Raw genomic sequence first — 18,491 nt, 5'->3', positions numbered from 1 at the left:
GTCACAAATGTCCTTTTACAAGCATCCAGGGATTGAGGTGACTCCTCTGGTTTGCTTATTTTGCCTGACCAACAACTATAACCCAGAAATACTCACTTACAATGGTACAAAACAGAAAAAAACTGCAAATCCTGCCATAAGAGAAACTGGTACCAGTGAATGTGTGCCATTCTATTTGACAAATGACTTGAATCATTATTTATCAACATTGTTGGCTTAGTTGATATAGTCTATACAGCTTAAGCAATTAGTCAGTAAGTCAATTAGTCAAACATATTCTGCCTCCAGCTTCTAAAATTTAAAGATATGCCACTTTTTCTTTTATATATCTTCCTAAAATCAGTAAGTTTACAGTTCAGACTAGTGCGATATGACAATGCTCTATTCTTTGTTTGATTGTGTTGCAAATAACACTCACAACGCAATATTTTTCATCATTTGGATGACCATTTGCCTTCTTCAGCACATCATGGATGAAGGCAAGAAATTTGCATAAAGGCAACACAAACAAACATGGAGGAAAGTGACAGAATGGGGAAATTCTGAACAGGAGAGACTCCAAGCAGCCAAGACAAAAGCATAATGAGCGTGTGCCTAAAAGAGGGGTTACTTCTGTCGCATGGATGTGGTTTGGGTATGAAAAGTCTTGACATGGAGCAGAAAAACCTTTTAATTGTGCTGCAGCCTGGTTTGCACAACAGACATAACACAAACATTTGAATCGACACCTTTTTATATTTTATACATTTTGTAAATATTTTGTTACATGCTTAATTAACAATATGCTCAAAGGTTCTAAATGAAAAGAGAAAAATAATCATATATGATTAAGTACCTTATGTTTGTCAAGTATGTAATTCAAAATGTAATAAAAATAGGCCTTACTATGTGGTAAATTTATATAAACTCCTTATTCACATTACAAAAAAATGTGCTGTATTATGATATGTTTAATCATTTGGATATGAAATGACCTATATCTGTATCAGACTGTAGGTTGCACCAAACAAGCAGTCTGAAAACAACATCTGGATCTCTGAGAAGCTTTATACAGACTAAACTAAATGTATCCAAGAAGTTCTGTGTCAGGACTCCAGACCTCTCTGTCCAGTAGGAAGATTCCCTGTAGCAGCAATGATCAGATATTCAAAAATGTATCTTTAGTAACTGACTTTGTCATGGTGACAAGCTGCCCTGTAACACAGTAATTTGACTGAAGCCCTGATACATTTCCAGTGTTTAAACCGTCATGACCCTCTTTCTAGACAGAAGGCTTTTCCATTCCAAGACGATACCAAGCATAGCCTACACTTATATCCAACTTGCCCCAAAATAGACTCGACTGGCCGCAGCATTGCTTGAAGACCTCAGTTATCTATATCACGACCTCTACAGAGTCAGCGCATTTCTGCCAGACGCATCTGCACTGACGCAGAGGGCCATACGCACCACATGTGGACAGGTTTACGACAACAGATTTCCTCCCTCATCCTCTTTACCCCATTATGTAGCACTTGGGAGACAAGCTGGTCATGCAGAATAAATTGGATGTAATTATAGAGTAGTTTACATGCACACCACACCCATGCAAGTATGTTGTTCTCTCTGCTGCTGCCTTTGTTTTTCTCTTTTTTTTTTCATTATCTTGCTCCTTGCTTCGGTTTTCATTTTAACACACCTCAGTTTGTGTTGTCAGCCTTTTCCTCTCTGTACAGATCAGTCCAGTTAAGGCCTCGGCAAAAGGGATGAGTCTAAATGTGGAGCTGGTGCCACGAATAGGATGTGGATGTAACTTAACTTCCACCATCAAACTGCCAGCAGAACGTCACAAATAGGCCTCAGACGGTCACAAATAGCTCTGTTTGCATAGTGAGCTGCCACCTTGTTATCTATGTTAAGAGGCTGTCTCTGTAGTTAATAAGCAGGGAGGCATTTTCTATGTTAAGTGAGCTGGTCTGCATAATTAGGCTGTGTCTGTCTGTCCATTAAATTTGATATCTGAGGTTAAATCTGTTGTATCACGACATCAAGGGTTTAATTTGGATGAGATTTGGAAATCCCCTCAAAAGCACTTCATAAATGTTAAGACTGGGCGACAAAATCAATCACAATACTTTTGACCAAATAGGCCCTACTTCGATAGTCGATATATAGTCTCATATTGTGATAACAACATATATCGTATTGACAATTGGTTAACTGTTTCAGTTATTTTTCAAGCAAAAATACCAAATATTAATTTAATGTATGTCTTTGGGTTTGGGCTCTTTATTCAGACAAAATAGAGTATTTGAAGACGTCACCCTGATGATTCATCGTAAATAATGATAATATTGTGACGTTTAATGCTGCAACAATTAATCAATTACTAGGCAACTATTACATTAATTGCCAACTCTTTTGATAATCGTTTTGAGTAATTTTTCTTTGATTCAACCTTCTTAAATGTGAATATTTTCTGCTTTCTTTACTTCACTATGACAGTACACTGAATATCTTTGGGACGTCATCTCGGGGTTTTTGGAAACACTGATTGATGTTTTGCACCATTTTCTGACATTTTATGTACCAAACAACTGATCGTTTAATTGAGAAAATAATCAACAGATCAATAGGGGGAAAATAAACATTTGGTGCAGCCCTAGTGAAATTGATAATGAAAATACTGTAACACCTTAAGATCATGGTCTGTGTGCCGCTACTTTAACGATACAACATCTTCACAGCTTTTGTACAATGAGGTTGTCAGACACCTTTCTGCGTCAGACAGTCTTGCACCTAAAAAGCAGGCGTGGATTAAACGGTGCTGAAGGCTGCGTATGCAAATGACCCTTACCACCTGCTGGCATCATGTGGCAGCTGTGTGAATCTGCATATTAATGAGGTGTTAGTAATTTGAATTTTGCTGCAGGTGTGAACCCTCAACGTAGGTGGTGGGTGTTGATTGGCCACCCACAGGTAAATAATGGCAAGAAAAAATAAAATAATTTATCTGACGGAGACGCAAACAGTTAAATGTGGAGCCGAGCTGACTTCCACTCGACCTCGACTGTTTACCTAACCTATTATCTGCTATCGGGCTGCCTTGAAAGCTGCAGATAGAGGCTGGCTGATGTGTCCCTCACCCACTCGTGTGCACACACACACACACACACACACACACACACACACACACACACACACACACACACATTCACACTCTCTCTCTTCACATTTTCATGGCTAGCTTTTGTGTCACTGGCCTGTGGTTGACACAGAGATGGGACTCCTATGTCAACATCGCATGGTTGAATGACACTGCAGTCCAGGACTGACTCTGTGATTTGGGCAGTGAAGTGGAATCTTTGAGGAAAGTTCACATAACATAACGTGTTGTGATTTTTTTCCTTCTTTTCTATAGTAAATTGAATGATATCATGCTCATTTTCTGTCTGTGGTGAATTCTTAAGAAGTCTGGACTGAACTTGCAGTAGTAGTTGATTGATGACTGTGTAGATGTACAGACAAAGCTTGCTATAACAGGCGTGTAATATTTGCTGCCATTCTGGTTGGAGCTCATCATCTCATCATATCAAAACTTATATAAACAAAATTTTGCTTTGTTTTTTGGTGGCCAACCCATCTATTCAATCTCAGGTACATCAGGCTTTTAAATGCTGAAGTAGTGTACAAAGAGAGTGTGACCATGAATTCACTCTTTCTATTAGGCCGGGGCCTTTGTGGCACGTTGTTCGCCATCTCTCTACCCACTCATTTACTGTCTTCTCTCTAGTGTAGGCAAATTAATAAATGCACAAAATTAGAGCTACATCAATAAATCGATTTACAGTATCATTTAAAGTTGGCCGCTATTAAATTATTTGCATCTTTTTCTGATAAATAAGCAGTTTGAATAATTTTGTAAGAAAAAGTAAAAATTCTCTGATTCCAGCATCTTAAATGTGAAAATATTCTGGTTTCTTTACTCCTCTGTGACAGTAGGTCAGATTTAAAAAATGTATAATAACTTTTGATGTTTCTAGAATGTATTGTTGCATGTGCTGTGAATCAAATAAAAAACATTTATCTGCACCTTTTATTCCTGTTAACAATCATTTACATAATTTGTTAAGAAATTATACTCAAATTTGTTAGTGGGTGCACCTAAATGAAAAGGTTAAGATGCACCAGGGCAACCAGCACAAAATCTTAGTCTGGAGCCTTGCAGATGACATCTGTCTTGTATTAATACCTGTGACTGTTAGTCACTGTTAGTGTGTAGTTTTGAGCCTGTACTTCTGTTATATGAGATGCTTGTCATCATTACATTGCCAGCCCTATATTAGTCATGCCAGGTAGTAAGAGTTTATTTGTTGTGCTAGATGATCCATTTTTAATTAAACACCTCTTATATTAGTTTTGATGTGTGGGAGTATTTGTGTGAGTGTTTCCACTCCTGAAAAGGACGCATCATTCATAGCACAGTGATGTATCCACAAATAAAGTGTCTCAACCAGGCTGGAAAAAGAGGGAAGCTTTATAAACACCGCTGAACAATCATTTTTCTGTAATGTGAATCTATTCTGTGACCATGTTCACACAAGGCATTGTTTGGATCAAAACTGTGGGACATTTTACGCTTCAGTCAGATTTGTTGTGGCAGGTGTGAACGAAACAGCAAGGAGGAGACTGAAGATTATGGGTCATGGCCTTCTTCCAAGCAAACTGAAGAGAAACAGTAGGGACTGATCGCATTTGGCACAAACGTTTGTGGTTAGACATTCAATATGAATCAAAATAAAATGTAAAAAGTGAAAGTTTCAGGAAAATAAACCTTTTAATTGTGGTTGTGACAAAAAAAGTATTAATTAGGTAGGCCTGTAATGAAATACTACATTTAGACTGCATTTTAAAAAGCCTGACGTTATCTTTAGTACTGGTGTTATTTCTTCTTCGGCTTAGACTATCTTGAGAGGAGTCAGCGCAGTTAACCTGAATAGACAGCTGCTTTTTGGCATATGCTGTTAGCTGGCTATCTAAGCTTCAGGCTAAATTAACAGAGCAGCCAGTGCTAATGACAAAATACAGAATTAGTTGTGAGTGACATGAGATATGTCAGAAACACAGTAAGCTGCTAAATCCACTGTTTCCCACTAACATGACCACCAAAAGATGTTTTTCACCAACTGTACTGAAAAATGTGCCACTGAGAGGAAGAACAGCTCCATGTTCCCTCTAACACTGACCCTAGCCCGCCTGCCAGTTTTTCCTCTCCATGTCGACAACTACAGATGATCCCTCGCTGACACCTCCTGTTGCCTAACCTTCACCTCCCCTCCCCGCCCCCGATAATGATGGGGTGGTCTGCTCCCTGACCCCTGACCTGCAGGAAGCAGTAAAGCCGTTATCAGCGTGCCACGGGGACTCGCTGCAGCCCTGTTTGTTTTTGAAAGCACATTTTCCGAAAGGCTCAAGGATCAGTGGGATATCCATGCATGTCCAAAGCTTTATTAGAGGAAGATGAACCAATGAGCTCAGGTCAGCAGCAGAGCTCCATGAACATGGTGTGTAGATTATAAAACATAGGCAGTGTGTCCTGACAGAGGCCTGGGTGTGTGTCTTGTGTTTGCCAGCTCTGACCTCGTGATAATTTGTGATGAGTTTGTTTTGTGTATTTACTGTTGCTCTGTAACACACCCAGTAACAAGTCTGTCGAGATAAACCATTTTATGAATAAATGTGGCTAAGTGTGAAGTTTGGTTTAGTTGACATTGCTCTGCTTAGTAATCAGGAGGTGGACAACTGAGTGGTTACAGCTTTGCCTGTTAAATTACCATAAAACAGAAATGGCTCTTTCCCACTCATTCTAAACTTTTATTGCTTAGAAGATGGAGATTTTTTTATACTAGAACAAATATGATATCTTACATTGAAAGCAAATTACCTTTTTTAATATCTTACGTCGATAAATATAAACTAATTTTCAACAAAACTCTTTGACAAAAGTAGCCAAACCTTTTAGATGTTACATGTTGTTTAAACATAACCAGCCATACAAGATCCAAATAAAACAGTCTCGATTTAGCGTCAGTGAGCAAATGAGCATGCAGCATGCTTGTTGTGCCAAGATCTAATGGGTTGAAGTTTGATATGCCATAACTAAGTTTTTAATAAGTAAATTGCAAGTTAAGATTTGCATCTTTCATACAGTCTAACCTTTTCTTTTCAAAGCTGTGTTGATATGATTTCTGTTACTTGGGCTCACAATTTTGTACTTTTGTGACCATACAAGGCCAGTGTGTCACTTCTGGATATCTTTACTACAGTGGGATTGTACCAGACTAAAACCTTCAGATCTACAGTAAAGACTTAAAAGAGTGACGTTCTTTAGGGAATAAAGTCTCAGCCTTCTCTTTGTCTTTGCAGAGAGGGGCGAGCTTTTACCTGTTTCAGGATAAGTCTGTGCGCTGATGTCATGTTTGTGAAGTCTGTTGCCTAAACAACCTTTTGTTTATGTTGAAGTGATGAGAAAAAGAAATTAAGGTTTTGATACTTACTCGGGTATCCACCCTCCCACTTCCCTTAGGGCTGCGGCATTAAGGATGTTTGACATTTTTAGAACCATAAACATTTATTTTTTTTCCTATCTGACGTGAGGGCCGAAGGGTAGAGTGTGTGTTGTACAGATGATGTACAACTAATGTTTTATTACCTCTGCCAAGGAGGTTATGTTTTCACCCATGTCCATTTGGTTGTTTGTTGATTTGTCAGCAGGATTACACAAAAACTACTGAACGGATTTTCCACAAAACTTGGATGGAGGATGGGTCTCGGCTCAGAATAAACTCCATTCGCTTTTTGACATTTTTCTTACATTGTCTTTAATTTCTCAGGGAGTAATGCATAGATCTTGATGGAAAAAATCAAGCATAATTAGGTGGCTGGTATCTAGGAGTGAATACAATTTTGTGCAGGAAAGTGCCATCCTGGTTTTATAATGGTTTGCAATTTTTGTGAGATATTGATTATGTTATTTTAAAATTTGAATCACTGTGCTGAATTTAAAACTACTACAACTTTTTTTCTAACTCAGCTTTGAGCGAATTAATATTTCATATCCTCTAAACATAAGTTGGACGTTTAACCCAGACTGAGTTGGCAGCTTTTTACGCAATTAACAGTGTATAAATAAAGCCTGACTAAGTGGTTATACTTTAAAAAAGAGGTAAAATTACCCCTGTAGGTCAGGAATAATTATACGATAAAAGCCTTTTTTATGATGGTGGCACAGAGAAAATGTTGTGGCTTTCTTCACTAGTTGGGTTGGCAGTGAATTACCCTCATCCTGAAGTGTGTGATGGGTGGCGGGATGCTGACTGGGTTCGTCTCTCTGATGCCCCTCCTCCTGCCATCTTTTAGTCGGCCAGAGCAGCATTATATCCTGCTGGGATCGGATTATGACTTTAATTCTTGGCTTCCATTGCCGGTCACCATGGCAACCACATCCCTCATGTCACGCAGAGTACAGTCTTTACAGACATAAAGACATACTGGTGTAATATTAGTGAATATTGAACTTCTACAGATAGGAAGTTAAAGCCTTTGTCCGTGATGGATTTGTGTCTGACTGATGCAGAGGTTTCATGTGCTTGTGGTTTTTTCCTGCAGCTCGTCTGAGGCCTGCTGTTCAGTGAAAGTAGACGGTGCTCGCAGCTCTTTGTCTGCTGCAGTAGGTGGTCCCGTCTGGCTGAATGAGCAGAGCATGAAACCACTTCTAGCAGCGTTTTTGATACTAAAAATGTACCGTCTCATTAAACTGCAAGGCACTTTTAAAGCATCTACCAAAGCCGCAGAGGATTTTTATCATGCATCTATCCTGCTTTGGCACTGCAGACAGTTTTATTTCAAATTATGTGTGGTTGTAGATTCCTTTCTTTCGTTTTTTTTTTATGATTTGATTTTTTTGTGGTGCAGTCATGTATGAGTCCGCAGCCAAACTGCAGTAGTCAGCAAACATACTGTAAAATTTAGGACTGTGTTGTATATATTAATGTCCTGCTTCTGCACAGTGAGGCGCCTCGTTCGACTCGTCTTTCACAGCTTTGTGAAACCCAGATATCATTCCAGCTCCCACAGTGTTAAGTCTCTCTTCAAACCTGCTCACAACCCCCCCCCCCCCAGTGACATACACATCAGCTGAGCTCTGTTGAACTAATCCCTGTACTGCTGAGGATGTTTTTCTGCATTTACGTGTAATATGCAACAACTGCCACCATGCAGTCTTTTAAGGATGGCAGTAGAAATACAGTGTAGTAAAATACTGTGCTGTATTTTTTGTTTTCGTCTAAACGTTGGAGAAAATTAATGAAAAAGATGCTCTGGAATGCAATTTTAAAAAGCCAGGTAAAGCCAGAACTAGGCCTGGGCAGTATGGCTGAAAAGTCAATTACGATAATGAAGTTTCATATCTGTAGATATCGATAATTATTGTTTTTAATTTTTTTTACAAAAGGTTACATTTAACCACTTTATCAGGGCATACGGGTACAATTTTTATGTTAACAAAACAATGAAAAACACACTTAAAATTAGACAAACAAATAATAATACTGCCATACCTGTGAGCTGACCTGTCTTTTTTTATTCACAATGATGCCTGATGTGGTCAGTGACCCTGTTATGTCTGATTTTGAAGGTGGTGTAGAAATGAACCTCCTGCTCTTTATTTTATCTTGATTTTGGGATCTTTGTTGCCTCACACAAACAAGTTATGTTGTATTTTCAAAAGCTTCCAAGGACCCGAGGGCAGATGTGCAGGGTTTGTCTTTTTGGACAGTGATTGACAGGATGATTAGGACAAACTGCAGCAAGGAGCTTCAAAGGCAATTAAGTACATTTACAAGTTACCTGACCAGTTCTGAATTATCATTGTGTAATAAGCTGAAAAGGTAAACCTTCTGGCACATGATGTCTTATTAAAAATGTTTCCTGTAGTGAGTGAAAAAAGAGAAAGGAAACAGATGAAGGCTGATGGCCTCGGAGCAATCAGCTGCCCTATCAACTCTCCTCTGTCTCTGCTGCCTCACTACAGCTTCAAGGAGGCACGTAGACGTCCGCCTGCAGTGTGTGGCATCGAGCCAAGTGTGTGACAAAGAAACACACGCTCTTTCTCTGTCATTACCTCTCTTTTCTTCTGCACACACTCTGTCTCTACGTCCTTCACACAGGCTTAATTGTCTCCTCTGTGAAGGACGGTGAGACATTGTGCTTAAAGTTGAGTGGGCAGCACAGTGGCAGGTGACATCATCCCAAGCTGCTGCACTGCTGCTCTCAGCAAATCTGCACAACAAGATTCGGCCTGTTTACTCTTCAGTCTGCAGTGACCACTGCGAGTGGAGCTACAGCTTTTGTGTGTGGCTTTGAGTTTTGGCTTTGTGTGCACGAACAAAGGTTGCTCTGAATATTATTTTCTCCTCCTCAGTCAGGTTCTCTGCAGTACTGCTTTCTGTCTGCAATATGGCTGCAGCTAATGATTATTTTCATTGTTTTTTCCACTAATTTGTAGCACATTACATTAACATGTATCAATCAATCAATCAATCAATCAATCAATCAATTTTTGATTGTCCATGTATGAGCAGATTGTAACATGGCATGCAAAACGAGACCTTCCCCATCTCTCTTGATTTCCTATGCAAGCCTTTAGATGATTTCAGCTGTGTAATGCTGCTGGACTGTGGATTTCTATGTTCTCGAGTACCTTGGATCAGTGCCTCTCTCTGCTCTGCTAACAGAACTAACATTAGTTTCAGCATTAGAGTCCACTAACATAAAGTAACGGCTGGCTTCCAGCACGACACAGAAGTTTCAAAGAGCCATTTTAATCGATCAATCATCTAGTCTTTGTAAATGTAAAAACAAACATAAATTGTGAAATGCTCATCACAGTTTATTTCCCTGAGCCCACATTGAGATCTTCAGATTGCTTCTTTTGTCCAACCAAATGGCCAGAATCAAAAGACTCCTCCTTTACTGTCATAAATGCAAAAGAAAAGCAGCATATCCTCACACTTCAGAAGCTGGAATCAGCAAAAGTTTGACATTTTTGTTGAAAAACATAGATCAGTGATTCCCAAAGTCCAAATTGGTGCCTTTAAATGTCTTGTTTTGTTCACAACCCAAAGAAATTCAGTTATTGCCATAAAGGAGGAAATACACCAGATATATAATTACATTTAAGATGCTGGAATGCTGAAAAAAATGACTTTTTTTGTCTTAAAAATTGCTCAAATCTATTAATTGATTATCCAAATACTATATTATTCACATACTACTAATACATGCAATAATTAAGCCTGTCACTACTGAATAATGACAGGTTTGACATGATTCAGTGTCATTGGCACGACCTCCAAAAAGGTGATATTTGGCGTTGATTGTTAATTTCTTTTTCTTTACATGGAAACCTGCAATATAACCAAATAAAACCTTTGTCTGGTATGCAAGAAATGCATTTATTTGGCGCCACCATTCTTAAACACGTCCATAAATCTTGTTTAATTTTAGCAACATTCAATAATTTACTTGGACTTTTTTCTATGATGACAGCTGGATAAGAAGTGTAACTGTAGACGAAGCTGAAAGGAAATCACAGACTGCAGTTTCACACACTCTCACACCTCTGCTGTTGCTGTATATCCCTCACCCGTCCCTGCAGCCATGTGTGGCACCCATAATGATTTATTGAGTGCAGTGAGGTTTGTAGGGGGCTGGAGGGATTAGGAGGGGGTGTGGCAGCAGGTTTGGGCGTGCTCCGGTGTTCATAACTGAACGCCAACAGCTCAAAAACAAGCCGTGAATGGGCAACATTTTTAGAAAGTACAGACAAAAACTGCTGATGTTTATAGACAGATTTGAACCCAAACTGTCATCTTGTTTAATACAGAGCCCCAGAAAACTGTTTCTGTTGTTTTAGATCCTCTTGTGTTTGTATCTGAATCTGTTACTGGCTGATGATGGCCAGACGTCAAGTCTCTGCTGCGGAGACATTATGACCTTTGACTCTGACCCTCACCTGACCTCTGACCTGAGCTCCTCCCCAAACACTCAAAATCCATCGCCCCTAAAACGGACGAGTCACCACAACTGTTTTTTATGGTTCTTGCATTGATACAGTGATGCTCAGTTTACTGTGCAGTTTACAAATTTGACCACTTTGGCTTCAGTCATCATGGATGATAATTTCTGGAAATTGAGCCAGTTCTTAAAATCCTTGTTGTCTAAATTTGCAAATTTTTTCCTAATTAAAATATCGAAATCCACAGATTGCTTACATTGTAATGTTGGCCACAAATTTGCTCGCTCATTGTACCCCCTCACAAAAATAAGTAAAATCAAATATGTCTAAATACTACGGATTCCAAACAACAAAGCGACAGGGAGATGAGGTTATCACCAATCATATATCCTTTATTTATGCAGGAACAACTCATGATTTATGATTACATATTTAAGATTTTTTTGATTGTTTGTTTTTCACTAAAAAACAAACAAACATGCATGTCCTATCGGTGATGCAATAAAAACACATTTGTTTCTGAACAAAATGTACGAAAAAAAGTGATTCCAATGTGTTTTAGTGCAATTTTAGTTTTTATTTTGAAGTTTTAAGAATATTTTGATGATTACTGGGATAATATCGTGAATTGTATTTATGTTGGACAGGATAATGGTGACATGAAATCTTCATATCGTCCCGTGCCTACAATTGAGACTGGTTGACACAATTTTAGCAAGAATAATACTCAGATTTTCCTCAAAACAACAACTCACTTTGTTTTAATTAAAATGAAATAAACTAAAATGAAGTATTTAAATAAATATACATTTACATTTGAAAGTTTCTAATATAATTGAAATGTTGAGTATTTATGTGAAGGAAATATAACAATTTCCCTCCAAAAACAGCTCAATTCTGGCAAATTCTTTGGTAATTATTATAGAATAAGTGTAATATTAATATTTGCATTAATGAGAAATAAATCTCCTCCAAACCCTGATGGTACAGTGAATGTTCTTTCTGTTAACATAGTGATGAAAAGAGAACAAATTTGGGAAATGCCATCAGATTCCCGGGTGTGAACGTGCTGTGGGAGAGACAGACAGGATTACACACCCAATTAGTGAGCTAAATTGTCTGAAACAAAGACCCCCCTTGTGGTTACTGGAAAGGATTAGATTTCCTCTTACAGGCCGAGGAAACTATAATTGGTTAAATACGGTGAATTTGACATGGAAGATAATTGATTTTCTGACTGGGATCACTTTTATTGTTACATTACAGCAACATGTGCCGTGTGATCCAAACAATAGAGCACAAGCTCTGTAGACTAACTTAGAGGGGATTTGTTAGGTGTCTTTGTGTACTCAGGATTTGTACTCTGAGGATGTATCTCATCTAAACAGCTACTCTTTACTCAAACCTGGGGGCTGCTCAGTACTGTGTCAGTTGTGTGTTTTTTCTGTAGCAGATGCTTACCGAGGGAAATGAACACCACTGCTTACACTTCTGCCTGGAAAACGATCTTCACAGTCTTCTCAGGCTTCAGAAGATCATTTCCTGGTTGTGTGTAAAGGTAAATATTAGAACAAGTAGTACAGCCAAGAAAAGACAACACTTATGCAATATCATGATAACACAATATTCAAAATCTAAGAGTCTCATATCACGATAATGATACTATATCGATATATCGCCCCACCCTAATGTAAGATATATAAATCTCTCTGATTGATTTTAAGATGTTACAAGTTAGTTATACTCACAAAGGATAGTTTTCTTTTTCAGGGCCAATACGATACTGATTATTAGTAATCAAGAAGATCGCTAACAAATATTTGGAAGCAGTACACATCTGCAGAGTCAAACTTTGAATACTGAAGCTGCAAGAAGCTGCAATTATTTGTTAAAGGTAAAATGTTTGACAAGCAGCATTAGAATGAAGTACTGTAGTGTTGCAGAGATGTCCTGACCTACAAATCTTCTCCAGATGTAAGAAAACATGTTCGTCTGGTTCAGACCACAACAAATGTCATGACTTTAATAGTTTTTCAGTGAAATGAAAATGATGGTGCCAAAATGATCAGTCCCAATATTTGTCAAAATCATTTTTACCATATTTTTGGTACTTGTACTTTACTTGAGTATTTCCATTTGTGTTACTTTATACCTCCACTTCACTACATGTTGGCGGCAAATGTTCTACTTTTTGCTCCACTACATGTATTTGATAACTTTAGTCACTTTGCAGAATCAGATTATTCATTGTTGATCGGCTGCTACTTGTGAAGTTTAACCAACCAGAGACCACAGAGTGGTGACTTCACAGAGAGAGGTGGCTACATCATAGCCAAATTACACATTTTAAAAAGTATAATATTTGGTGGCAATTGGACAAAACAAACCCAAAACATAATGATTTCAATAATCTACCAAGCCCATGATCAATTTAATTAGTCACAGTCATTTCATATATGACATTTGCTGTATTAAATATTGCATCATAAAAGTTCATTTGTTAGCAGAGATTGTCTTTTTTTTAGGCAAAATACCCCAGCTCCACTGTGAAATGCTATAGGAAACCCTGAAGTGCCAGTTACCAGATTAGTATCATAAATAAAATACGATGTTGGGACATGCCTGCACAGCTGTCAGGCAAGTCACATGACTTCGCTGAGCTGTGCACCTAATTTACTTAAACCTAGAGGTGGGCGATATGACCTACAGTTTATATCACAGTGTTTTTATGTTTTTTGCAGTGACTGTATTATAACACAATAATTCAAAAATAAGAACGGATTCTCGACTCAAGCATGATTCTTCCTCTTTCACTCTGTTGGCAATATAAGGAAACATATCTTAAAGAAAACAAAGGGTATATGCGTTTTGATAGTTTAATCAGTAAATGTAATGTGATTCCTTCTCAGAGTTAGACAAGTGGTAGGATTAGGCATCTCAACAGCATTTATTTGTCAAAAGAACAAAGAATATTTATGTAGGGAAGTACAATACTGAGTGTACCAGGGGGGTTGTCCATCAAGTGCATTTACATATGGCACATAGAGTGCACTATTCCTAAAATGCTGTAATACTTGTTACAGTAATGATGGTACTGCAAAATGTGACACCAATGAAGGTAATGAAACGGGTATCCCGCCCACCCATACTTTAACTTACAGACTGTTGTCTAGTTGTACCAAAGATGGTTTGGAAAACAAACTTCTGATCTGCCAACAAAACGGCTGTCGGATTTAGATTTTAACCAACTTCTACACTAAAACTAGCTAACCCAAGCAAAACTACCCCTGGGGGCTGTCAGCAGCTTCTTCATGATAAGTCTCACTCAATACTAAAGCAGCTTCTTGAAGTGCTGAGTTTGCTCATTTGCTTATTCTTAATGTTCAGCAGTGCTGCATCTCACATGATTCATTATGCTCATATGTTTACATTTTTCAATGCAGCGTTTCATGCTGTCAATAAACACTTACATTTAAGGTGGTTTCATGATTCAAGACAACAGAAGAATCTAAATTCTTAAGAGTCTAAATTCCTCGATGACCAACATTACAAGTGAAGTAGCAGCCTGAAAATGAGTGAACCTTTCAGGACTGTATATCAACAAAAACAGCCAACAGAAGAATAAAGAATAGTTTGCATTTTAAGGTGGTATCTTTCATTTGTTACCCCACTCAGTGACAGTCTTGTGTAGTTATTTGCAGACATGTCATGACCTCCAGGCAGGACATTACCTCTCCTCCCTCGCCTCCGTCCAGCCGTGTAATCCTGCAGCCGTGGCGTTGGTGTCAGCGCTGGGATCCAGTGTCACACAGACGGACACAATGGCCGCACTGTGCTCCCCTCACAGCATTGTTCTCCCCTGAACTTGGAGGCACAATGAGGCCCTTATCCACACTGGACAGGGGGACCGGCAGGCCCACTGTCAGGTGCTTTTCTTCCAAGCTTGTTTGTGAGCTGAACCCATGAGGAGAGTCTATTTAAAAACGGCACAGTGATACTTTCTGCTCAGTCACATTTAACCATAGTGTGAGGAGAACAAAGATGCTAAAATGATTCAGTTGCTGCTACATGCTAACACTTAATGTTAGAGTAATCCTGGACCATCTGATTCTTTTCCCGGAAGTAAATTAGTTGCATTGCATTAAAAGGGTTCCCTCATTCAATTCCTGATATGATGATAAAGTTGTGGTTTAAGATTATCACTATATTAGAGTGTGGTGAATGAAGGTGACTAGCATGATGTTAAAAGTAGAAAAGAGATTTCTCCTCACTGCTTGTGGAAGATATTTAATGAATCAGTAAAGCAAAAGTTTCGTCCCTGCAGACCTTTTCCAGAAAATGCGTTGTTATTATCTCATCATCTCGAACCAGCTATTACTCGGGGGAAGGTCTGAAGGGACTGAAACATTAGTTTGATGCACTGGTTCAATAAATGTGCTGAATGTAGAACGGTGTACGTGCATAAGAAATAATGGATGTGCTAGTCTCTTTGCTTACCTGCTAAAAGCAAGAAGAGAGACTTTTTGGTGTGGCTAAAATATAAGAATATTTATTAAAATATGTGTCCGATATAAATATATATTTCCTAATTAGCATGATGGGAAAAATCCCATTGAAAAGATCATGATTAATGTATTGAACCGATTTTCTTTTTATCGTAACATCAGTCTAAACTCTTAATGTTAGTTTTCAATAAAATCTGAGCGCTGCAATGATTAGTCGATTGATATACACATATATACGTACTATATACTTTTCTGATAAACGAGGAATAGTGTCAAACCTTTGCTGGTTCCAGCCTCTTAAATGCTGCTGATTTGCTGCTTTTCTTTGTCAAATGAAGAGTCTTTGTGTTTTGGACTGTTGGTTGGACAAAAGAAACAATTTGAAGACGTCACTTTGGACTCCGGAGTTTTTTGAAATTATATAAAAATATACGATTAAGCGATTAATCATGAAGATAATCTGCAAAATAATCGACAATATAAATAATCTTTAGTTGCATCCCTAGATTCCACAATTATGAATTATTGCAAAGCTCTTCTTTTCAGCTGTCAAAATTTGGCTATTACAATATGGATTTGGATTCACAGATTCTTTAAACTTTATTTAAACTACTTTATTACTACTGCAACATAAGTACAGCATAGTTATATGTAACTATAATTATATTATTGTTACCTGTGTCAAATGTTGTTATGTTTTCAACCTGTATGTCTCAAAAGTGATTTGAATGAGTTTTATTTATCATTAGAAAGTAAAGACAGGATCATTTGGTGATGTTGGACACTTCATCGACACCCTCGATCACCACAATTCCACAGGCTTTTTTTTCTACATTTCCTTTTTTGAGGCTTTTAGCATTTCTAAAGTCCAGAATGACATTCAAAAAGGAGCTTTGTCTCTATTGTCTGTATCTTTAAACGCAGCCCCTCGGGTGTGTCTGTCTTATACTGTTTGTTATACTGTCTTTGTTTTACAAAAGAAATACATGCTCAGTTTCATTGCAGAATGAACACATTGTCACTGTCTCTCTCTTCCTCTCTCATATCCACATTGAAGAAGTTAATCCCTACCAGATTTCAGCTAGCCAGTATCCAGGACAGCATTACTAGTATTTCAGACAGACGGATACACTAAAGCAGTACATGTTAACCCAGTTGGCAGGTTTTATGGGACAAAGTACTGGGTCAGAGTAGGATGTTGACCCTGCACTGTACAAAAAATAAACATCTGCGGCAGATGAAAATGTATGAAATAAATGTAATCCCTGTGATTCAGGATCGTCAGTTACATTTGTCCATCACACAAGAAGCAGAGAAAGCAAAGTATAGACTTGCTGGAGATCTTTTTTATGGATTTTGGAGTGAGAAGGAGATTTGTTCTATGTTTTTCTCAGGCCAGATGACAAAATTATGCTAATGAATCAGTGCAATGACCATGTGTGAACAAACTCTATCTCCAGTGTACTGCTTTGTGAAGCAGCTCCATGATTTTCCTTACTTATTCAGCAGCATTTTTCAGAAAGATTGTAGTGTGATTCACACTAGTTGGACAGGATCAGAAAAATAAAAAAAACACCAATCCTTAACATCAGCTGGGGACTTTTGGAGGCCATCTGAAATACAATACTGCAACCCTGAGCAGCAATTAAAATGTTCTTACGGAAAGTATCAAGAGTTCATTCCAGTCCCCAAAGAAACGCTGATTTATTTTTTAGCTTCGCTGATCTTTTGTTAGCTAGTTTGATTAGAGCCGGAACCTTACTTTTTGCTGTGCTTTTTGTGAGCTTTTATTTCCTCTCCAGATGTTATTTTGTTGAACTATTACACACAGAATCTAAATCATATTGATTCTATTCTGGCTCAGATGTTTGGGTGGGGTTGGACTTTCCTTTCATTGTTGGCTGTGATGCCAACTATTTATTTTCCTGCTCTAGGCTGCATTTTACTTGCCCAGACTGAATTAACATAAGATTTTAAGATAAGCTCTCACGTATCAGTTATGGAACACTTCGAGGGACAGTATTTGTGTTTTTGTGTCAATATTTCAAGTTATTGAGGGGAATTGTTTGCCTTTTTGTCTTTTAGTTACAAGTATCCTTCATAACATTTGATGGCAGCCTTGCAAGAAACTGCTATTGTTTTCAAACACTGGTGTTGTACCCAAAAATGTTAAACTATCACACATGCTTAACCTATTAACTAAATAAACTAAAAGGTAAAATATATGCAGCAGATCTTTTGTACTTGGTCGTGTTTTAATTTTATTTGTGTACCTAATAAAGTAGCCAGGGAGCGAACCTCCTCACTGGGTGCTTCAACAAAACTCTCATACGTGTTTTTTTCTATTTTCTGCAGGATTCGTCCTCAGCTGGCCAGGGAGAAGATAGAGGGATGTCACATCTGTACATACGTGATGCCCGGGGAGCCTCAGGTGATCCTGGGCAAAGACAAGGCCTTCACATACGACTACATGTTCGACATGGACTCCCAGCAGGACTCCATCTACACCAGCTGCACCGAGAAGCTGATCGAGGGGTGCTTCGAGGGCTACAACGCCACCATCTTTGCATACGGACAGGCAAGTCTTTGTCCTCTGTATCACAGCTGCAGGGCTGATGGTGCTTTATAGCTGGGTGGATGTGGCTAAATGGAAATGGGTGTTTGAGAAGTGGAGAGTGTTGACATTTGAGTAAAAGGAGACCAGAGGGGACTTGTGTTGTGGAATTTGAACCTCTGTGACCTTGTCTTTGTTCAACCATGGTTTTAAAGGTATATTTCGACATTTTGGTTAATGCACTTATTCACTTTCTTGTTCGGAGTAAGATGAGAAGATCAATGCAACCCTCATGTCTGTACACTTAATTTGAAGCTACAGCCATGAAGCACTTAGCTTAGCTGAGCATAAAGAAATGTAAAAGTACAAATATTTC

General features: G+C 38.3%; 1 protein-coding gene across 4 annotated transcripts in view; it reads left to right on the top strand.

The window, feature by feature from the left end:
* The window catches only part of kif21a (kinesin family member 21A), a 58,537-nt gene that overhangs the window by 6,515 nt on the left and 33,531 nt on the right, over nucleotides 1-18,491 (top strand). For all 4 annotated transcript variants that reach the window (XM_073471579.1, XM_073471578.1, XM_073471580.1 and 1 more), the window contains exon 2: nucleotides 17,917-18,139. In XM_073471579.1, the coding sequence (XP_073327680.1) occupies nucleotides 17,917-18,139 (223 nt within the window). The remainder of the gene's footprint in view (nucleotides 1-17,916; nucleotides 18,140-18,491) is intronic.

Source organism: Pagrus major, chromosome 8 (assembly GCF_040436345.1).
Source record: "Pagrus major chromosome 8, Pma_NU_1.0".
Classification (NCBI taxonomy): domain Eukaryota; kingdom Metazoa; phylum Chordata; class Actinopteri; order Spariformes; family Sparidae; genus Pagrus; species Pagrus major.
This window is presented reverse-complemented; position numbering and strand designations above follow the sequence as displayed.